Below are 18096 nucleotides of genomic sequence, written 5' to 3'. Positions count from 1 at the left end.
CGGGGAGCAGAGGAGCCCGGTGCTGCTCCGTGCCTCGGGAAGCGGGAGGAACGGGGGCTCCCTTCGCCCTCACTGGGGCACCGGGGGCGTTCCGCAGCTGCAGCGGGACCGGGGAGGCCGCGCGTAGCGGCCGGTGTGGAGGGCACAGGCCCCAGCCCCGCGGGGAGGCCCAGGCAGGGGAGCGGGAGCGCCCGCCGCCCGCCACGGCACGTGTGGGAGGGGCCGGGGGCGTGGCCGCGCTCTCATTGGTCCTTGCCGCGGAAGGGACGGGACGGTCACTGCGGAGCAACGCGGCGATTGGCCTGTGGCCGCGAGGGGGGCGGAGTGCCGATTGGCCTGCAGCGAGGAAAAGGGCGGGGCGACAGGCTGCCCTCGGGGCGGGGGACGGCGCCGAGATAGCCGCGAGGGGAAGAGGTGCGGGGGGCGCGCGCGTGAGCGCGCTCCCGAGCCAGGTGCGGGGTGACCCTCCGCGCGTTCCGTAGGTGACGCCAGGCGGGCGAACCCGGGCAGCGGCGCGGGATGGAGGCGCCGCCAGGTGAGGCTGGGCCGGGACCGCTGCTGCGCGCCGGGGCCGCGGGGCGGGAGCGCGCACGCGAGGCCGCGGCTCTCCAGCGGCCGTTGTGCGCCCGTGGATCCCTGCGCGGGGCGGCAGGTGCGGAACTCGGGGGGTTCTCGCCCGCGGGGCCGCCGCACCGCTGGCTCCGGAACCTGCGCCCGGGGCTGAGCGTGACCCCGTGTCCCCGGGAACGGCTGGGGACCGGCCCGCGGCCTCCGCCGGTTTGCGGACACATGCGCGGCTCGGGGGTCCTGCCCGGGAAGGTGCGGGGGCGGCGGCGGCTGCCCGGGGGGCTGCGGGTCCCGCTGGCGCTCCGGTGCTCGCAGCCGCCCTGTCCCGGTGGTTGTCCCGCCCGGGCGCGGGGCCGGGGCCGGTGCCCGCCGGCGCTGCCCCAGCCGCGGGAGCTGCTGCTCCCCGCCGGCCGCCTCGGTAGCGTTCCGGTAACGTGTCCCGGGGGACCTGACTGACCTGTTATATTGACTATGTCCGTTTGCTTTTCCTCCACACCATTTCCTGCTCTGTGTTTTTCATTTCCGTCGCTTCTCCTGGATACTCCAGCAATTTCGGTTGAATGCAGGACCGTTCATTCCCGTTTGGGAGCCGATCAGCCTTTCTGTGCCCTTACACAGAGGTGACACGGCAGCCCGCAGTGGGGTGACTGCTGCCCGGGGTTCAGAAGCTAACGGGCAAGTCTATGTGATCATTCTGGAGGAATAGCCGTTGCTTTTAGTCAGCTGTGGTGTCGTCCTTCATCCTTAAATTCCTTTAAATCGGATCCGCTGTCTGTATTCGCGTTTGCAGCCTGTGCCGTGGCGCTGAGCTGGAGCGGAGGGGGCTGCGGGGGGTCTGGGCTGTAGAGCGGCAGCGACTCCCGAAGTTCCACCGACTGCTGCGGCTTGTGCTGCTTGGCCGGGAGAGCGTCAGCTGCCTGCGTGCGGTGGCTCGGGCACACAAGGCTTTGCCTTTTATTTCCAAGCCTGGTTGGTGAGCTGGAAAGCGATTTGCTGTATGGAACAACATGAGCAGTGCGAGCTTTTCTTCCAAGTTTTTCCTAACGCTGCGTTGTGCGGATCTGAGGTCAGGTGCAGGTTTCGGTGCTCTGGGCAGCAGGAGGGGGCAGACGCACTCGCGGGTGCGGAGCTGATGCTTCATCAGGAACTGAGGTAGCAACTCTTGCTAAATGTCATATTTGAATGAACCCTCTCTAGCACTGTGTCTGTGTGGAGCCCCTTATGGGTGCTGCCCATCTGCTGCTCAGGGTGGTGCTTTCTTGTGGTCGAGCAACAATTATTTTCTCCGAAATAGCTGTTTGTGTAAAATGTACAAGGAGATCTTCACCTTGGTTATTTTCAAACATTGTCATTGACCTACACAGTGGGGTAAAAGTGCATAGAAGGCTGATGGCTTCTGTTCTGTGTACCTTCAAGGAACGTGACCCGGGTATCAACTTGCCCGAGCAACTACGGAGTTTTAATGTCCTTTGGAAAATGGAAGCCCGTGGTTAGTGGTTTTCCTTCTCTAAACATACTTCTTTCCTTATGCAGCCTTACTGCAAGTAGGCTTTTGTTAGCAGGAAGGAAAAGGTTTGAGATCTGCCCCGCTAAGTGACATGTTCCTTGTGCCATCCTGTGCCCATCCAGACCCTTGCCTCTTGCTTTAATGTGCCCGCACAGCTGTCTGGATTTTGGAGAGCATTTATCTGTGTGCCAGCAGCTCTTTGTGCACAAGTTTTCGTGCTGGTTTTCCTGGCATGGATGCACCTAAATAAGCAGCTTTCTCTGGGGCTTTATGGCAGTTCTAGCAGAAGCTATTTTATCTGTTTTATAGCTATTATAAGTATTTTCTGAAAGGGCAATAGGCCAGTAGCATCAACCCCTCTTCCCGAGTCTGACGGCAGTCTGCTGTTGGCTGTACCGTCTCTACAGGAATATTCATTCGAGCGTGTAATTCCTTCCTGGTAGTCAAGTCATTCTCTACTGAATAAAGTTCGCCTTTCTTTTCTTTCATTTCTGGGAAATCCAGTTAATTACACAAACGAGTGCAAACGTTACGTGCTGAGTCAGGAGGAAGCAGTAGCGTGGCTTCCTGGCCTAGCACGGCTCCGTGTGGGAATTGTTACACCGCACCGGTCTGCCTCCCTGGAGAGCGATGTAGCTGGAATGGAGCTGCTTTCCATTAGAAGTCACATTGCTTTCTTCTGCAGAATGTGAAGGAGCAGATGGAGATGTTATGTCTGGAGGAAAAAAAAAATGACTATGTGAGACGTCGGAGTTCAGCTTGTTGCCTTAACTGTCTCTGTGTGAAGGCTTTCCTGTCCGTTATGTGATTGAAGGTTGTTCTCTATCGGGGTGCAGTTCTCTCTATCGGTTGTTCTCTCTGATGCAAAACGGTTGCTCTATGTCACCTTGTTCCTGCACGCAGGTGAAGAAGTCTGGAGGTGTCTGGGATGCGGGGACAGCATTGCTGCTGGTCAGCGCCTCTACAAGACTGTAAATGAAGCGTGGCACATCTCCTGTTTCCGGTAGGTAAAATTTTAGCCCATTAAACTCTCCCTGTGTTGTTCAGCTGACTTGGAACCTGGTGGATAATACCAATATTAACAGGGAGCTCTTGCTGCCATCTCTGCGCCTGAGCTGTTCCGAGCCTCTTGCAGAGCGATTGCGTCCTCTCGGTTGCACGTCAGTGGTTCCCGTAGCACTTTGGAACTGGTTTTCAGTCCCAATAGCGTCTGACGCTGCCTGGCAGAGTGTTGCCACGCTGACGCAAACACATACGGGAACGCAGATAAAGGACAAACGAAAGCTCTGATTTACTGGTGGCAGCAGAAGCCATGGGTTGGATATTTGTCTTCAGCTGCATTCCCAAGCAGTGCCCAGGCAATTTGGATTGCCTGTGGCTTTTTCCATATGTGGTAGGTACAAGGGAGGTTTTGGGGTGTTGGGGAAAACTGCTGATATGGGGAGAGAGATCTTGCCTTTTACTTCCTCGCCTTCTCAGACTATTAAGACGTACAAACTGATGAAATTTCTTGGATAGTGTTGCTATCGGCAAGCACAAAAAGGGATCTCTGATGTGCTCTGGGAGTGCTGGTGGGAGTAATGCCTCTTGTTGGTGTTTCATGAATATGTAGTTCTGTTTTCATGCTCCAGAATCACATTTCATGATACTGGAGCAATGCTAGTTCTGTTGACTTGGAAAATCTGTAAGTTAGAATGACTTGTTGCTAATCACAATTATAGCATTGTATCACTGCAAATCCCAGTCTTTTGGGTTTCTGTTGATTTGTGTATTCATGTTTAGCTATTTTGAGTCAGCTTCTCTTAACCCTGCTCTTCTAGTGTCCTGTTCTTGAGCTTCCCTAGATGTGCCTGTAGCCAAACTCCAAGCTGTGTGTGTTCATAAGTCTTTCTTTCCTGCCTTTGAATATATTTCTGTTGTGAGTCTTGGTTTGCAAACATCTGGTGCTTCTTGCTGTTGGGGCTGTGAGGTGGATAATAGCTGAGCTGGAGGCAAATCCTGCCCTTACCACACTTCACAAATAATTTGATGTCACAGTTTATGTTGTAAAATGGAATTTGGGTGGATTTGGTGGGGGGGTTATTTTGTTTGTTTTATACCAGTGAAGACAGCAACTTTTCTCCCGAGATGTGTAGCAACTTTCTGCATTTGAGACGCGCTTCTCTCACGCTCTGTGCTTTCAGCCAGCTCGAGCACCCAGCGAACAATTGGAAGCTGCCATTCCCCTTTTCCTAGTTCCAGGGTAGGACTGCACATGCAAACAAATTCCCAGTTTGCACCCTGTTCCTCCTTCTCTTCTGTTCTCCCTAAACTCTGCTGAGTGCTGGTCTTGTGCTTCATGTCCCAAAGCCAAACTTTAAAAGCCTCCAAGGGCAGGAGCCTTTGGCAGCTGGGAGCTGTGAGTTCCGGCAGCTCTTGTGTTTTTCCCAGTCTTGCTGTGGATTAGCTGACTCCCCTGGCACCGAATTTCTCTAATGCTGCTTGGCGCCGCGCCAGGCTCGTTAGCTCTGTTTATTCTTGGTCAGGCCGGGCTGCTGATCATGCCTGGCGCTGGCAGGAGCTGACGTACATGCGTGTCTCTCAGGATTTAAGTTTTTTGTCACTTCCCTCCTTCCTCAAACTGCGCGTACGGGAGCTTTGTCTCTGAAAGCTCTGTTTTCTCTGGTGTGGCTGGAGGGACATGCAAATCCCTTTGTGGATCTTGGATATTTTAAACTGTTCTTTGGCCGGCTGGTCCTTAGGATTGAATCCCACGGGTTGGACCTGGATGAGGAGGTTTCTTAGATGTTTCTGTCACAGCGTCTGTTGTGAATTAGCTCTGATGTATTTTTGTGCCTCTGAATTCTGCCGAGGTAGCGGACGCTTTCAAAGGTCGTTGCTTTTCACCGACACAGAGTTCCACTGCGTTTGGAACTTGTATTGCGCAGAACTTCAAACGCTCCACCAAGAAAGGGAAGGAGAAGTGGCAAGGTGTCTTTTTGCTAGGTCTGGCTCACTTTTACCCAAGGGGATTATTGGAAGAGCTTATTTTGACCTAGAACATGCCGTTCTTATTGCTTTCAGTCCAACTTTTTTCCATGCTACAAAATAGAAGAATCTGCCTTGAATTCTACTTTTGAATAAAGTATTGATACTTACTATTCTGATGTCCTTTTTTGGTCATTTTGTGTTTGTTTGGTTTGGTTTGGTTTGTTTTTTAACCACAGATAAAGACATATGAAATTAAAGACAATTCTCTCTTTCCATAAAAATATTGCATATTTGGAGTGGGATGGAGTGAGGAGACCCGGCAGCATGGCTTAATCTTAAGGACACAGTATTTATTAAAAACCCAGTTTTGATTATTTGAAAACCATCAATTCAGATCAAGCCTGTTGAATACATCCAGGTGGAAAACCCTTTTATATCGATATGGAGAAAAATTATTGGAAATGATGGTAGGAATTCCTACTGTAACAGGGTGCCTAAGATGTGCTTAGGAAGGAAGACAGCTGAGGTTCAGTTCCTTCCTAACCGTGAAATAACAGAGGATGTATATTGCTATGGTCTATAAAATACATCTAATGTAAGGAGCCAAGCAACACAGGCTAAACCCTCCACATCAGAGAAAAGCTGTTCACAGTATTCAACAAAAGGTATTGGAGGTGATGGATTACTGAGGATTTTACACTTTCCATTTAAAAACGTACTGCTTAGTTTATACCCAATCCAGTTAATGAAAAGCTGAAAAATCATCAGAGGTTTGAGGAGTGGAAAAGCTCATCTTCCTTTTCTGGAAGGGGAAAGGAAAGCAAGGAAATTCTCTATGAATTGAAAAGTTTTCATTGGTAGGTCTAAGGCACTGAAGATGATGGTGACCAGAACATATTAATTCAATTTGGACAAATATTTCCATTTTGCTTAGAACATCAGATTTTTATGCATATGCAATGCAGCTCGATCTCTGGAAAAATTCTTATGGCTTTCTGTATATTTTTTTTAAATTATATTATGAAATAGTTTGATGCTAATTAATAATATAAACAATTGTGTGACTAAAAAGTGCAAGCTTTTGATATCTGACTAAATAGGTGTGAAATCATTTTATACTGCTTAGGGTTTACATTATTATATTTAAGTAATTGTAAGCAGTAAGTTGACTTTCCAGTAAAAGATATTGGCTAAAGTAAAATACAGTAAAAAAGTAATAACACAAAATGTATTTGTGTAAATCACAATAAAAATTGCCCAGTAATTAGAGTTAAATCAGTTCACCTGACATTGCTTAGGGTTCATGTGTTACTGCATTCCAGTTCCTGTTAACGTGCAGGGGAGGTAGACACTGAAACACAAGGAGTGCTGTAACCACCACAAGGCTGTTTTCTCTAGATGAATACCTAGAAAAAACAGAACGGTGTTGGCAGAGTGCAGCAGAACTCCTGGCTCTGTCTCCTCCTGCTGTTCTGAAGTGAATTTGAAACAAATTCTTCTGTTTCTCAGTAGCGGAACAAGGTTAAAAGCAGATTCTTCCCGGAATCCCGTTGTGGCCCCTCTGCAGCGCGACCATTGTCCGTGGGCAGAGAACAGACCCGGATTAGCTGTGGGTGCATTCGGGGGTGCCCTGAGCTCCGGGCTGCTGAGCGGGAAGAGAACCACTCTTAATTTGCCAACTCTAGTGATTGGATTTTCTTACAAAGATGTGATTTCTTTTTTTTTTTCTACGCTGAATGACATCCTTTGTGTGCTGCAGAAAGATTTTTTGCTCCGCAAAACTTAGTGAATCACCTCGACTCTTTTTAGATTTGGGGGCAGAGGAAGGCAAGCCAGGCAAACTTGTATTAAGAATGTGTAACATAAATTAAACCTGTTTTGAGGGTTGCAGAATAAACTAAATGACTTCTGAAGGTATTTTCCAAGTCTGTTTTCTGTGGTTCTTAGGATATCTACTAAACTTCAACTCACGTTTGAAAGCAATTTCGATGGCTTTGGAAAGATCAAGACACTGCTCGCCCAACGCTCTCCCGTCACTGCAGGTTTTCTGTCTCCCAGGCTATGTCTACTAGCACGTAATTATCCTTAGAGTTAGAAGTTTCTGTCACTATCTTCAGAAATGCCCCTTGTTGCAATTTAAATCCATTTCTTCTAGTCATGTTTGCGGTGGACAAGCTGAAAACAAGCTTTCTTCCCCTTCTGTTATTCATGGAACCTTTTCCTCTTGAAAGCAGCAATCGTGTCCCGCATCAGTCCATCCCAGACTGAAGAAATCCAGGATCTAGCTTTTTCTCACAGACGGTATTTTCTACACTTTGGATCAGTTCTGTTGGTTCAGATTGCTTGGCACAGGATGGAGAGATCTAGAGTGACAGGATATGAAGCTCAAATGTACAAATGCTGACAAATAAAGATGTGAGCAAAGGTGCCTATTAAGATGACTTTGAAATGTGGGGATTTTTGATGCTTTGGATCTTCCTTTAGCTTTCCAGCTGTGAACACAGCCAGGTTTGTACACCCAGCAGCTGAACTCAAGAGCAGGGGAAAGATCAGCAACAAAAGGCAGCTGAATTATGGTAGAAGCAGGAAGACAAGAATCTCCTCACCTTCCTGGTCTTCTCTAGTTCCTGGCAGTCACAGAAAGCCCATGATAGGGCCTGAAAGGCGAGAGCTCTTCTCCACTCACCCTGCAGACTCTGGGAATGTCTCTCTGATGGTGTCCCAGTCAGCTTCGCAATTCACCAGCTCACTATCAGATTTAGGGAGGAATAGCTGCTAAGTGCCTGCTTGTACATGGGTCACCACGACTGTTCAGGAGTTTAAAAATCCAGAGGAACAATGAAGCGCTTTGCAGGTGGCAGTGGCCGCATTCCGTGGAGGAATCTATCAGCTACAGGACACCATGACCCTTTCTGTTTAAGGAGGAGCTGGGCATTCCAGTCCAAACTGCTGACTTGCACGGCTTGTCCTTTAGGGCATTGTTATATGAAGGTAATTAGAATTACTCACACAGTGCAGAATGTATGAGAGAGTCCACGTGAGCGAGACAGGATCCTTCCTGGAGGAGTTCAGCTGTCTGCAGAGACAGAAGCAGCAAGGTAGGAGGTGAGTGAAGGTGCGGTGGTGTAAGCACTGGTCTTATTGCCGTCTGTGCTGGATTTACAGATCAGCAGTCACTGCTTCTAAAACCGTGCACAATCTATGAAGTTTCAATAGGTTTATTTTCTTTGGTTTGCTTCTCAGCCTACACGTATTTATGACATCTGTGTCCATTACACAAGTATGGTGGAGATAGAATTTTTATCTCCACCCTAATGTTGTGCTTGGTGATGTTTGGTACCACGAAGACATCGCTTTGTCAGTCTGCAGTTCTGCTGCTGCTTAGAAGTGAGATTCAATAATGGAAACGAGCTTCACTTCACTGTTTGTTTTAGTTTACTGAAGAGCTGTTTGCAAGAGCTTTCACTCGCAGGTACGTGCGTATCGGAACGGTATCAGTTTCAGGAACTGACTGTGTCTTTCAACAGCAGCAAAGCACGTGTTATGTGTAAGTGCCTTGGAAATACAATGAGGTGTTGGGACTGTACTGAAGTCTTTGGAATGCCTCCAAACTGCGCCCATGCCGAAACAAAGACTCGCTGCAGACTCTTCGGGCATCAAGCAGATGCCTTTTCCCCGGCTTATTCCAGTCCCACACATACCCAAGTGCCTGTCTGTGCCAGGATAAATGTATCTTAGGGCTGGTAGATATGCTGAGCAATGCATCTGTCTGTGGACATGCTATTGCACAGCACGGAGTGTGTGGTAACGAGGGTGTCTGGATGTGCAGCCCAACCCCGGCTGCTTTAAGATATTAATCACTTGAATATCACAATAGCTATGTGATGCATTTCTGTGGGGACGAAGCTGTAACAGCTGCGACTCGGTTTGCTATAAATTTCATGTTAAGTCACTGTCGAAGTTTTTCATTTGTTCCTTTTTATTTGCTGGTTATATTTTTCAGGTTTCTTTCTGGCAAAAATTGCTGTACAATTATAAACCGTAGTAAGGAAGGCAATTCCCTGTGATGGCAACATGTTTGTAGTGGAAATGCTGTCAGCATTTGTGAGAGAGAAGATGCTGATACCTGACTTAAGCTGGTGAAGAAGAAATTTGCTTTGGTGCATTTTGGCCCTCAGAGATGGTATCAGTAAAACTGCATAGAAAAGGGTCGTCCCCCCCCCAGCTGCTTATCAGCATTTCTGAAGTACAGTCATTCTGGCAGGAATTCAGGTGTAGAATGTATGAACACATTAACACCTTTTCCAGAGCCCTTTTATCAGAGCAATTGTGTTCTCAAATAGGTCATGGAGACAATAAAAAAGGCAAGAAGTAACAAGAGAATTCTGTGTAGGAATAAGTAACTTACTGGCTGCTGCTGGGTCTTGCTGCAGAAGTAAAATCATTTTGATAAGATGTTTCCTGTTTAAATAGACATTTGACTATGTGTCCTTTGGCTTTAAGGAAGTCTCAAACAAAATCCCTTCCTCGTTGCTTAGCTGTCTGGGTGGTTTTTATTACTTTGAAGTTGGGCTTTATCTGCTGGCTTCCTTCACAGACTAGCTGGCTGCTTATCACATCTGTGGATCAAATCTTCAAAGGTTTTGTCTGAAGAGCTGGGATTTATGAGGTCACGTGGAATCCCCCTTGGAGGGAGTTCAGCCCATGGCAGCAGGATTGTGGGGAAAAGCTTTTGTGTGTAGGTGATGCCGGGCAGGGCAGGGGCTCTGCCATGCACCGAGGTGTGCGTGTGTCGTGGGAAGTGTTGCATTGCGAGCGCTGGCCCGTTTTCAGCACGCAACATATAGAGAATGTGGGAGACCAGAGTGCATTCCTAGACACAGACTCACCGTGTTGCTGATTCCAGTAGAGCTGTGTGAAATGTCAGAAGGAATTAGACCCGTGCTGGAGTTGACAACCCCATTGGGCTCTGCTGCACTAGGCTTCACTGCACTTTTACAGCCGGGCTTAGAGACTGCACTGCATGGGTGAAAATGATGATTTCTTTTTGTCAGAAAGGTGGCTGCTTATTAAAAGTTGAAAAAAAGAAAGAAAAAATAGAGGAAAAAAGCAGCGTAAAAAGCTTCCTGGCTTTGTGCTTACTTCAACAGCCAGCAGCAGCTGTCAAATCTGCAGCCAAAACTGCCTCGTCCCAGCCCCGAGCGTCCCTTGAACAGCGTGCCAGCTGAGACGAGCATCTCCAGTCAAAGCACATTTGAGCGCTCTTGCCTCTGGAACATGCAGCGTGATTTTCAGGCTGTGTTCAGGCTTGCCAGGCTTTGCTGACTGTACAGAAATGGGAGGGCTCGGGGCAGCAGCATGTGTTTATGGCATTTCTGAGCGCCTTGCAAACAGCTTTAGCTGATTAGGCCACTAGAGATCACACTTGGCTTCAGAGCAAGCAAAATGATATAACTACAAGTGCTGCAAGCAGGAGAGGGTACTCTGTGCTGACTTATACCTCAGCTTCCATTCAGGAGATGAAGATTAGGTTAAATGATTGCAATGATCTCTGTCAAAACAGTCTTGGAAAGAAAGTTATTTTTCCTTGGGTGAAGCACACTGAGGTACCCCTTGCAAGAGGACGAGCAGATTGCAGGTGCTGTGGAGCTGGGGTGATCCTGCTCGCTGGGGGCTGTAGGAAGGGATCTAGTACACATTAAGTGGATGTGTTTGGAGACGCGACCGGCTGTCTTTGTCACTCTGCCTTCCTTGACTTCTCCATCAGAACGTACCGCCGCCGCAGAGAGGAGTCTCGCGTTCGTGCGCTTGGCTCTTTCTTTGGCACAAGTTGCTATCTTTCAGCACTTATTAACGCAGCCCCGCTTTGGCCCAAAGCTCCACCTCTCCAAAGAAGTGGAGCTAATTCAGGCTCCGCAGCCACACGCTGTCCTCTGCAATGGCTCCTCCTCCCCTCCCACCCTTGGGTGGAACCAGAGAAGGGAAAACTTGACAATAGTTAGCAAGCAGCAGAGCTCGCAAGAACTGCTGCAGAAGCATGTCCAGCTAGCCTGGGTAGCAGTTGTTCTGTCCTTCCCGAGGGAGCCGCTGCTGCCGAGAGCGGGAGGAGGTTGTTACAGCCATGGGAGCCGGGAAACGTCTGGAAAGGAATGAGCAGCTGAGAGACCTGGCATTCCTTGGGCAGCTTCAAAGAGAGGTGAAGTTTCTGAATCAGCGCAAGATTAAATGAGCTCTGGCTGCTGCCATGTTGGCAGAACAGACCTGTTCAGAGGCAGTTGGACAAGTTTGTGGCTGAGCCGGTTTATCCAGCGTTGAAGATGGGAAGTTACTTGTCTGCCCCAGCTTACTTCGCTCCCAAGGATCCCTTTCGGTAAGTCTTGCGCAGGATCAGCAGCGGATCTTCAAAGAGTCCTTTCCCCCAGTAACACTATCCCAAGCAGTTACCGTGCAAGGTGTGAAGAGTGAGGTCCAGTGCTTGTGCGCAGGGAACAACCGGCCTCACTGGGACCTGTCTTGCTCTCAGGAGCAGACAGGGAAGATTCCAATTACCAGCCTCTTGGCAGATGTGTGGAACGAGGGAATGGCACCTGCGCTGTTAGCAGTGTGTGTGTAGCCCAGGCGAGCAGGCTGTGTGCTGTGAGCAGTGTCTGCGTAGCCCAGGCGAGCAGGCTGTGTGCTATGGGCAGTGTCTGCGTAGCCCAGGTGAGCAGGCTGTGTGCTGTGAGTAGTGTCTGTATAGCCCAGTTAAGCAGGCTGTGTGTGTAGCCCAGGCGAGCAGGCTGTGTGCTGTGAGTAGTGTCTGTATAGCCCAGTTAAGCAGGCTGTGTGTGTAGCCCAGGCGAGCAGGCTGCCTTTCGGAGCAGCACCACGTACGCTGCTTTACCCTGTGCCCCGGTGCTCTGCTCCACTGCCAGAGGAATGAGATTAACTGTGGCTGCTGCTGTCTCTTCCAAAGCTGCTTGTGCTTGGGCAGGGTGAGGTGAGGTGCTGCTGTGGGGAGTTCAGGAAGGTGATGTAATCCGCAGTGAGGCAGGGCCTAATCTTGTTTGAGAAAAGAAATCAAGTACCTTGCAGGTAACTAGAGACAAGCAGCACACTTCCTTTACATGGACAGGATTCTTCCCTGTGATATTTTTGTTAATATAACAAACATTCTTGGTCCAGTTGAAGAAACGAGGCTTGAGAAGGGCCATAGCTACAGAACAAGGCTTTGATTGCATTACATCTCCATAGTGAAAACTCTGAGTGGGGCCAAACGCAGCCAGGGTGGTGACGGACCGATGTGCTGATACGGTGCATGGATGGGGAAAGGCAGAGCTTGCAGTTTCATTGTCTCCCTGCTGTTTCCCTCTACTCAGATTTGCTCGTTATTGATCCTGCAAACTGCAAACACAGTTTGTTGTACTGATTTGGGAGTAAGGAGCCTTTTGTTAAAACAATCTAGGATAGGAGTAAATACTGCTGCGCAATTGCTAAGCTGCTTTAGGCAACTTTCTGAATCAGCGTCCACTTTCAGAAGAAGGAAAGTGAGCAGGCGTTTATTGTTTTTAATGTGTGTATGGCATTGTGTTGAGCCACAGATACACCTTCTCCTAAGTGTGTGGCAATGGTTTTGCATAGTCAGAGCTCAAACATTCTGTCTTCTAGTACTTAGTCAGTTTTCTAGCATCTGTTCTTCCTTGTCTAGCGTCTCTTACATCGCCAGTGCACACAATCCTGCCAGGGCCGGGTGAGGAGCCTGTGGGGTAGCTGCAGGCTGGGGTGACGGTTTATTCCGCAGGTTTCTGTTTGCGTGACTGTCCTCTCCCCGCTCTGCCTGCAGAATTGGAACCACGGCTCTTTCGAGCCTGTCTAGCGTTAACTGATCTAGCCTGACAGTGTGTGTGGGGGGTGGATTTTATTAATGAGCCCTTCTCAAAGGGATCTGTCTCTTCAGCGCCAGGGTAGTCTTTGCTTCCATGAGGGTATTGGCTTTCATTTAGATGTAAAAGAGATGCCACTCAATTGAATCTCCATCTCGCTGAAAACCAGGCTGGTTACCTGTTGTGACCTGATCCTCCTGCCACCCCTCACAAAGACAAGTAGCCATCAGGCAGCGATTTATGAACTCTTTCTGCACCTGCTGTGCTGCTGAGCATCAGGGCTGTGCCCAGATGCTGCGCAGGGTTCCTGGAGGATCGCAGTGGGAGGCGGATTAGTGTATTTTTTTATTACCAAGGCTGGGAAGTGAAGAATTATGTGTGGGACTGTATGATCAGAGCAGGGCTCTGCAGCTCTGAAAATGGTGGCTGGGCAGCAAGAGGAAACACGTCCAGTATGGCTGTTACCAGCCCTCCAAGAACCTTGACCACCACGCTTTGTTCCTCTGTAATAAGAAACGCAAATCATCTAGGCGAAGATTAGCGGTTTCTAATCTATAAAAGACAGAGGAGTAAGAAATCTTCCTGTCCTTTGGTTGTGGTGACTGGCAAAGATTAGCTTGCTTAATACCTGCAGAAGTAATTGTGTTCCTGCTCAGCTGATGTGAGCCCTGGCGATGGCAGCGCTGCAAAGCCACGCAGCTCACGGGGAGGGAGAGGGAGGAGAGGTAACTCTTGTCTCTTCAGAGATAAAATTCCAACATATCTCTTCAGTGACAGTCACACAGAACAATCGTGTCATTCCTTTATCATTTGGCACTGAAACAGTTGAAACAATCTTAAAACGATACCTGTGTACTGTCAGTCCTCCACACCTGACGAAACCAAACCCCTTTCTACATTACAGAATGCATGGTGAATACAAAGGTGCTGCTTGGCCAGTTAGACCCATTACCAGCATCCAGCCTCTCTGGGGCTGGTCGCTTTGTTTCTGTTGTCTCACGGCCCTGGGTGGGGTTCTGAGCCCTAAGCTGCAAACCCGTCCTGCCCAGATTTGTTTAATTGCATAGCAAAGAACTGACTGGTTACTGGCTCCACCCCCCTCACCTTCATTTTGCTATGGGTGTGTTGCAAATTAGATAGCAGTGCTTATTTCCGGATGGAAGCAAACTAATCAGAGTGCTCTAAGGTTGGAATAACACCATGAAGAACTAATGGAAAGATAAAGGGAAGACAAGTATACATGATCCTCTGGAGTCTGTCTAAACAGAATTGCAGTTTTGTTGCTTTTGCAGAAGTTTTATATTTTCTTAGGGGGGAAAAAGGAGTGGTTGAAGGTGAAAATGAAGAAAGGTGAGGAAGGGATGGTGGTGTGATTAATAGCAAACAAATAACCCTCCTGCTGGGAGTGAACTTACACAGAGAGCCGGGTCCCGAAGCCCTGGTGGAGCAGTCTCCAGCTTTGCCGTGTGCATCCCAAGCGCAGGTCTGGTCACAGCTCCCCGTTTGAAGATGTAATCGCTCCCGCAGCGCACACTGGTACAGGCATGCACGCAGAAGTCGGATAAGTCTGAGGGATCCCATTTGCCTGTGTTGAGCCAGATGTTCCTGCCACAAGGTGATAGAAATCTTCACTGTTAGTCTCCACTTGCTCTTTTCTCCCTCCCACTCACCCACTTGATCATTCAGCATGGGGTATTTACTGCACACGGAAGCCAAAGGCTGGTGGTTGAAGGCAGAGCGCGTTGTGATGCCCTCTAGGTCTCTTGCATACCATGAGCAGGGTGTAACCATGACAGTGCCCCAAGGCTGAGACGGTAATAACGCAGGTACCATATACCGCAGTGGTGAGTTACTGCTCCCTCTGCCTCAAACAAAACTGGCAGGGCCTGCTGCACGTGCGGCAGTTCTTTCCCATCACTGAGGAGGGGGAGTGGGCAGGGTTTGGAGCTTCTCAGCTGGGAGAACAAACACTATAAATGCCAAATACATTAAAAGGAGCAACTTTCCTGAGGGTAGGGTACGGCACTAAATACCTCATGAGGTGTGTTTTCCCCTAAAACCATGGGCTGCTTACAAGCAGCCTCACCTTGTTGCTTTGCAGTCTCTTGAGACGGAGCAAATAACTCCATGTTGGAGCACAACCAGCTTCGCATATCGTCACACTGGTTACGAGCTGCTGGAGTTTACAAGGAATATCTTTGGCACAAATAAGCTTTCAGGAAGCTTGTGAGAGGTGAAGTCAACAGTAGCTCTCCTCTTAGACATGGGAGCACGTAAAAAGTGCAGCTGGTGCTGTGGAGAGAGCTGAACCCCCCGGACCCTCACCCCGGTGTAACAGGTTCCCTCCAGTGCGGTAACTGGGATAGTTGTTGGGGTAAGGGGCAGAAGAAACTCTTCCTTCCATCTTTGGGAAAGCATCGTACTGATGACAACATTGATCCTTGAGGTGTTTCTTTGAACTAGTTATTGGTGAGTAACCTGTCCTGGATCCTGCACTCAGAAACAGCCAATACCAGACTAATTTTCCTTTTAAAGTCTGAGAACCTGCTCCCCAGGGCTAATGGAATAATCTTTAGTGATGCAACTGCTGTCTGTGCCTTATCTCTCCATTAAATCACACCTCGGTGCTGCAGAAGTTAAACTCCCTTGCCCAGTGCATCCTGCTCAGGCAGGATTAGTTTGTGTTCAAGAAGCCTGAAGATCTGGGTTCTGCTGCTGATTTGCTAAAATACTATCTGCAGTAGAATTGCTGCCTCTTTTTCCTTTATGGGGGGGCTGGGGGCAGGGGAGGAGTTTGTTTCTGGGGGTGGGTATAGGGAGAGGATTAATGGTTGCTTGTTGAAATGGGAGCTGACACTGATATGTGTAGCATTTTGAGACTCCATGAAATAAGAGAAATAGTTTTGTTTGGGTTTTTCTTGGTTGGTTGTGTTGGGGTTTGTTGTTGTTGTGATTTTTTTTCTCATGTGCCGCCATCAGCAGAAGGAAAGGGAGAGCAGTTGGTAGGGAGAGCTGGAGGAGGACTTTCAGCACAGATAATTGGTACATGCAACAAATGGGGAGTTCAAAGGACTAATTGCTTTGAAAACTCTCCCTCAAATGGGTAGTGCTGCAGCTGACCTTTTGGGAGAGGTCTCCTTACAAAGAACAGAAAGGATTTCCACAAAGGTTGGTGCAAACCTGGCTTTGTGTTGCGCGAGGAAGTGGGTCCAGCCTCTGTCCCCCTTCCTGGACGGGCCGAGGTGACGGGTGCTCTGGCACACGGTGCTGTGAGGCCGTAGAAACACCGAGTAGAGACGGAGCAGAGCTGTCTGTGTCCCGGGCAGCTCCACAGCTGGAACCTGCATCCGGGACGAAGCAGAGGAGCACAATTTATAAGGCAGAATTTATAAACCTACTGACGTGTTTTAATAAATGGATGGGATTTGTTCTAAACTTTGGAAGCTTGTCTTTTCCTTTGTATTGGTTGATACCACATACCGTGACAAACCTTGGGTTTGGTGCTAATTTTTGGTAGGAAAAGCATTGGGAGTGGGGGGGTTTTAGTATCTCTGTAGCTAGAACAGCTGGTGATGAGCCGCTGCGGAATGGCTGTTTTGTCCATGCAGGAGAGGACCTTTGTTGTTGATTTGTGACTCATTGCCAACTGGAACTTTGTTCCTTTGTTTCCTTCAAGGTGCTCTGAGTGTCAGGATCCCCTCACTAACTGGTACTATGAGAAGGACGGGAAGCTGTACTGTCACAAGGACTACTGGGGCAAGTTTGGGGAGTCTTGCCATGGCTGCTCTCTGCTGATGACCGGACCTGTGATGGTAAGGACTCCGGAGGACTCCGGCCTCCAACCACTTGTACTCGGCTGGGAGTTGCCCTAGCTACTCAGATAACCAAATAAACTGAAGGTAATAGTCTCCTTGCTGCTTTAATCTCTAATCGGAGATTAGAAATGAGGTTTGTGTGTGCATCTTCTGGATAAAGATTAATTTTGAACAGGCGTAGCCCTTAAAAGAGGGAATTAGGGGGATCTGAAGCATATGAAAAAGTAAAATAAGGTGCTGAAATGCACGGGCATGAGAAGTAGAAAGGTGTTTAAGGGGACGTCTGCTTGGTTTCTGTAGCCCAGTGTCCCCCTGACTCCATGGGGTGATTTTCCACTGCACTGCGAGTCAAAGCTCACAGCAGGTTGTGGCTCTGGGGACGTTGCCGTCCAAGTCCCACCTGGACTGTGGCCAGAGTGGTTTTCTGGCCGATGGAGTCTTGACGTAGCGTGAGCCCCAGTGGCGCTGAGGCCTTGAACTCTGCCCGCACAATACAGGCTCGCCTAAATGTTCCCCTCCGTGCCGCGACCTTGCAAATGTTTGACCTTTAAAACTGTCAAGAATTAAAAATAACCATTCTTTTTCTAGGGAGGGCCTAAATAAAAGCAGCATGGCTCTGAGTAATATGATTGCTACCTCAAAGGGAAGTACTGTGAAAAGCGCAGACAATTTCTCATTGCCTGCAAAATACTGCCAATAAGGGAAGTTCTCATAAGGAAAATAGAAAAACAGATCAATGAATAAAGATATTCTTTAAAGGTATTTTGTTGTCTCAGTCAGCTCACTTCTTTTTTCCTGTCAGCTGGCTGGTAAAGTGTCTGAATTTGTGCATTGCCTGTCTGCCAAAATAAAAAGCCCTTTCAGCTTTATTAATTCAGGCGTAACATTAGTTATCTTGCCAAGAGCAACTGAACAGGAAGGTTTAATATCTTGTTTACTAGGGTGCAGCAGACTATTGACTATCTTTAATAGTTGAGCAGCCGCCAAATATAGCAGAGGTTCCTGGGGCACAAACTTTGCTTTGCATGTTGATGTGTTTGTTTCAGAGAAGTTTTGCAAACCAGGTGTCCGAGATGGGGTTCAGGAACGGCAGAATTGGTTAATGCAACTCTTCAGTAAAAAACTGCCGCTTGACTTTGAGATCTGAATGAACACGGGAATCAGAGAAGAAAGCAGGAGCTGTGTCTGCTGATGGATTTCGGCTCCACTAAGCTACTCCCTTTTCTGTCTGTAGGTGGCTGGCGAATACAAGTATCACCCCGAGTGCTTTGCTTGTATGAGCTGCAAAGTGATCATTGAAGACGGGGACGCTTATGCGCTGGTGCAACATTCCACTCTCTACTGGTAAGACGGAGCTGCTTCTCCACCACGTTGC

General features: G+C 48.8%; 1 protein-coding gene across 6 annotated transcripts in view; it reads left to right on the top strand.

Annotated features, from left to right (window-relative positions):
- The window catches only part of LIMK2 (LIM domain kinase 2), a 33514-nt gene that overhangs the window by 1555 nt on the left and 13863 nt on the right, over positions 1-18096 (top strand). The window contains exons 1-4 of one of the 6 annotated variants that reach the window (XM_065033219.1): positions 335-535; positions 2978-3077; positions 16583-16718; positions 17956-18065. In XM_065033219.1, coding sequence (XP_064889291.1) covers positions 520-535; positions 2978-3077; positions 16583-16718; positions 17956-18065 — 362 coding nt within the window. In that variant the 5' untranslated portion in view covers positions 335-519. Of the gene's footprint in view, positions 1-334; positions 653-1941; positions 2057-2617; positions 2889-2977; positions 3078-11007; positions 11415-16582; positions 16719-17955; positions 18066-18096 lie in introns of those variants that run through there. The other 5 variants (XM_065033218.1, XM_065033217.1, XM_065033222.1 and 2 more) reach the window with 5 other exon arrangements.

The sequence above is a fragment of the Columba livia genome, chromosome 17, assembly GCF_036013475.1.
Source record: "Columba livia isolate bColLiv1 breed racing homer chromosome 17, bColLiv1.pat.W.v2, whole genome shotgun sequence".
Lineage (NCBI taxonomy): Eukaryota > Metazoa > Chordata > Aves > Columbiformes > Columbidae > Columba > Columba livia.
The sequence above is the reverse complement of the archived record's forward strand: the minus strand, read 5'-3'. Positions and strand labels throughout refer to the sequence as shown.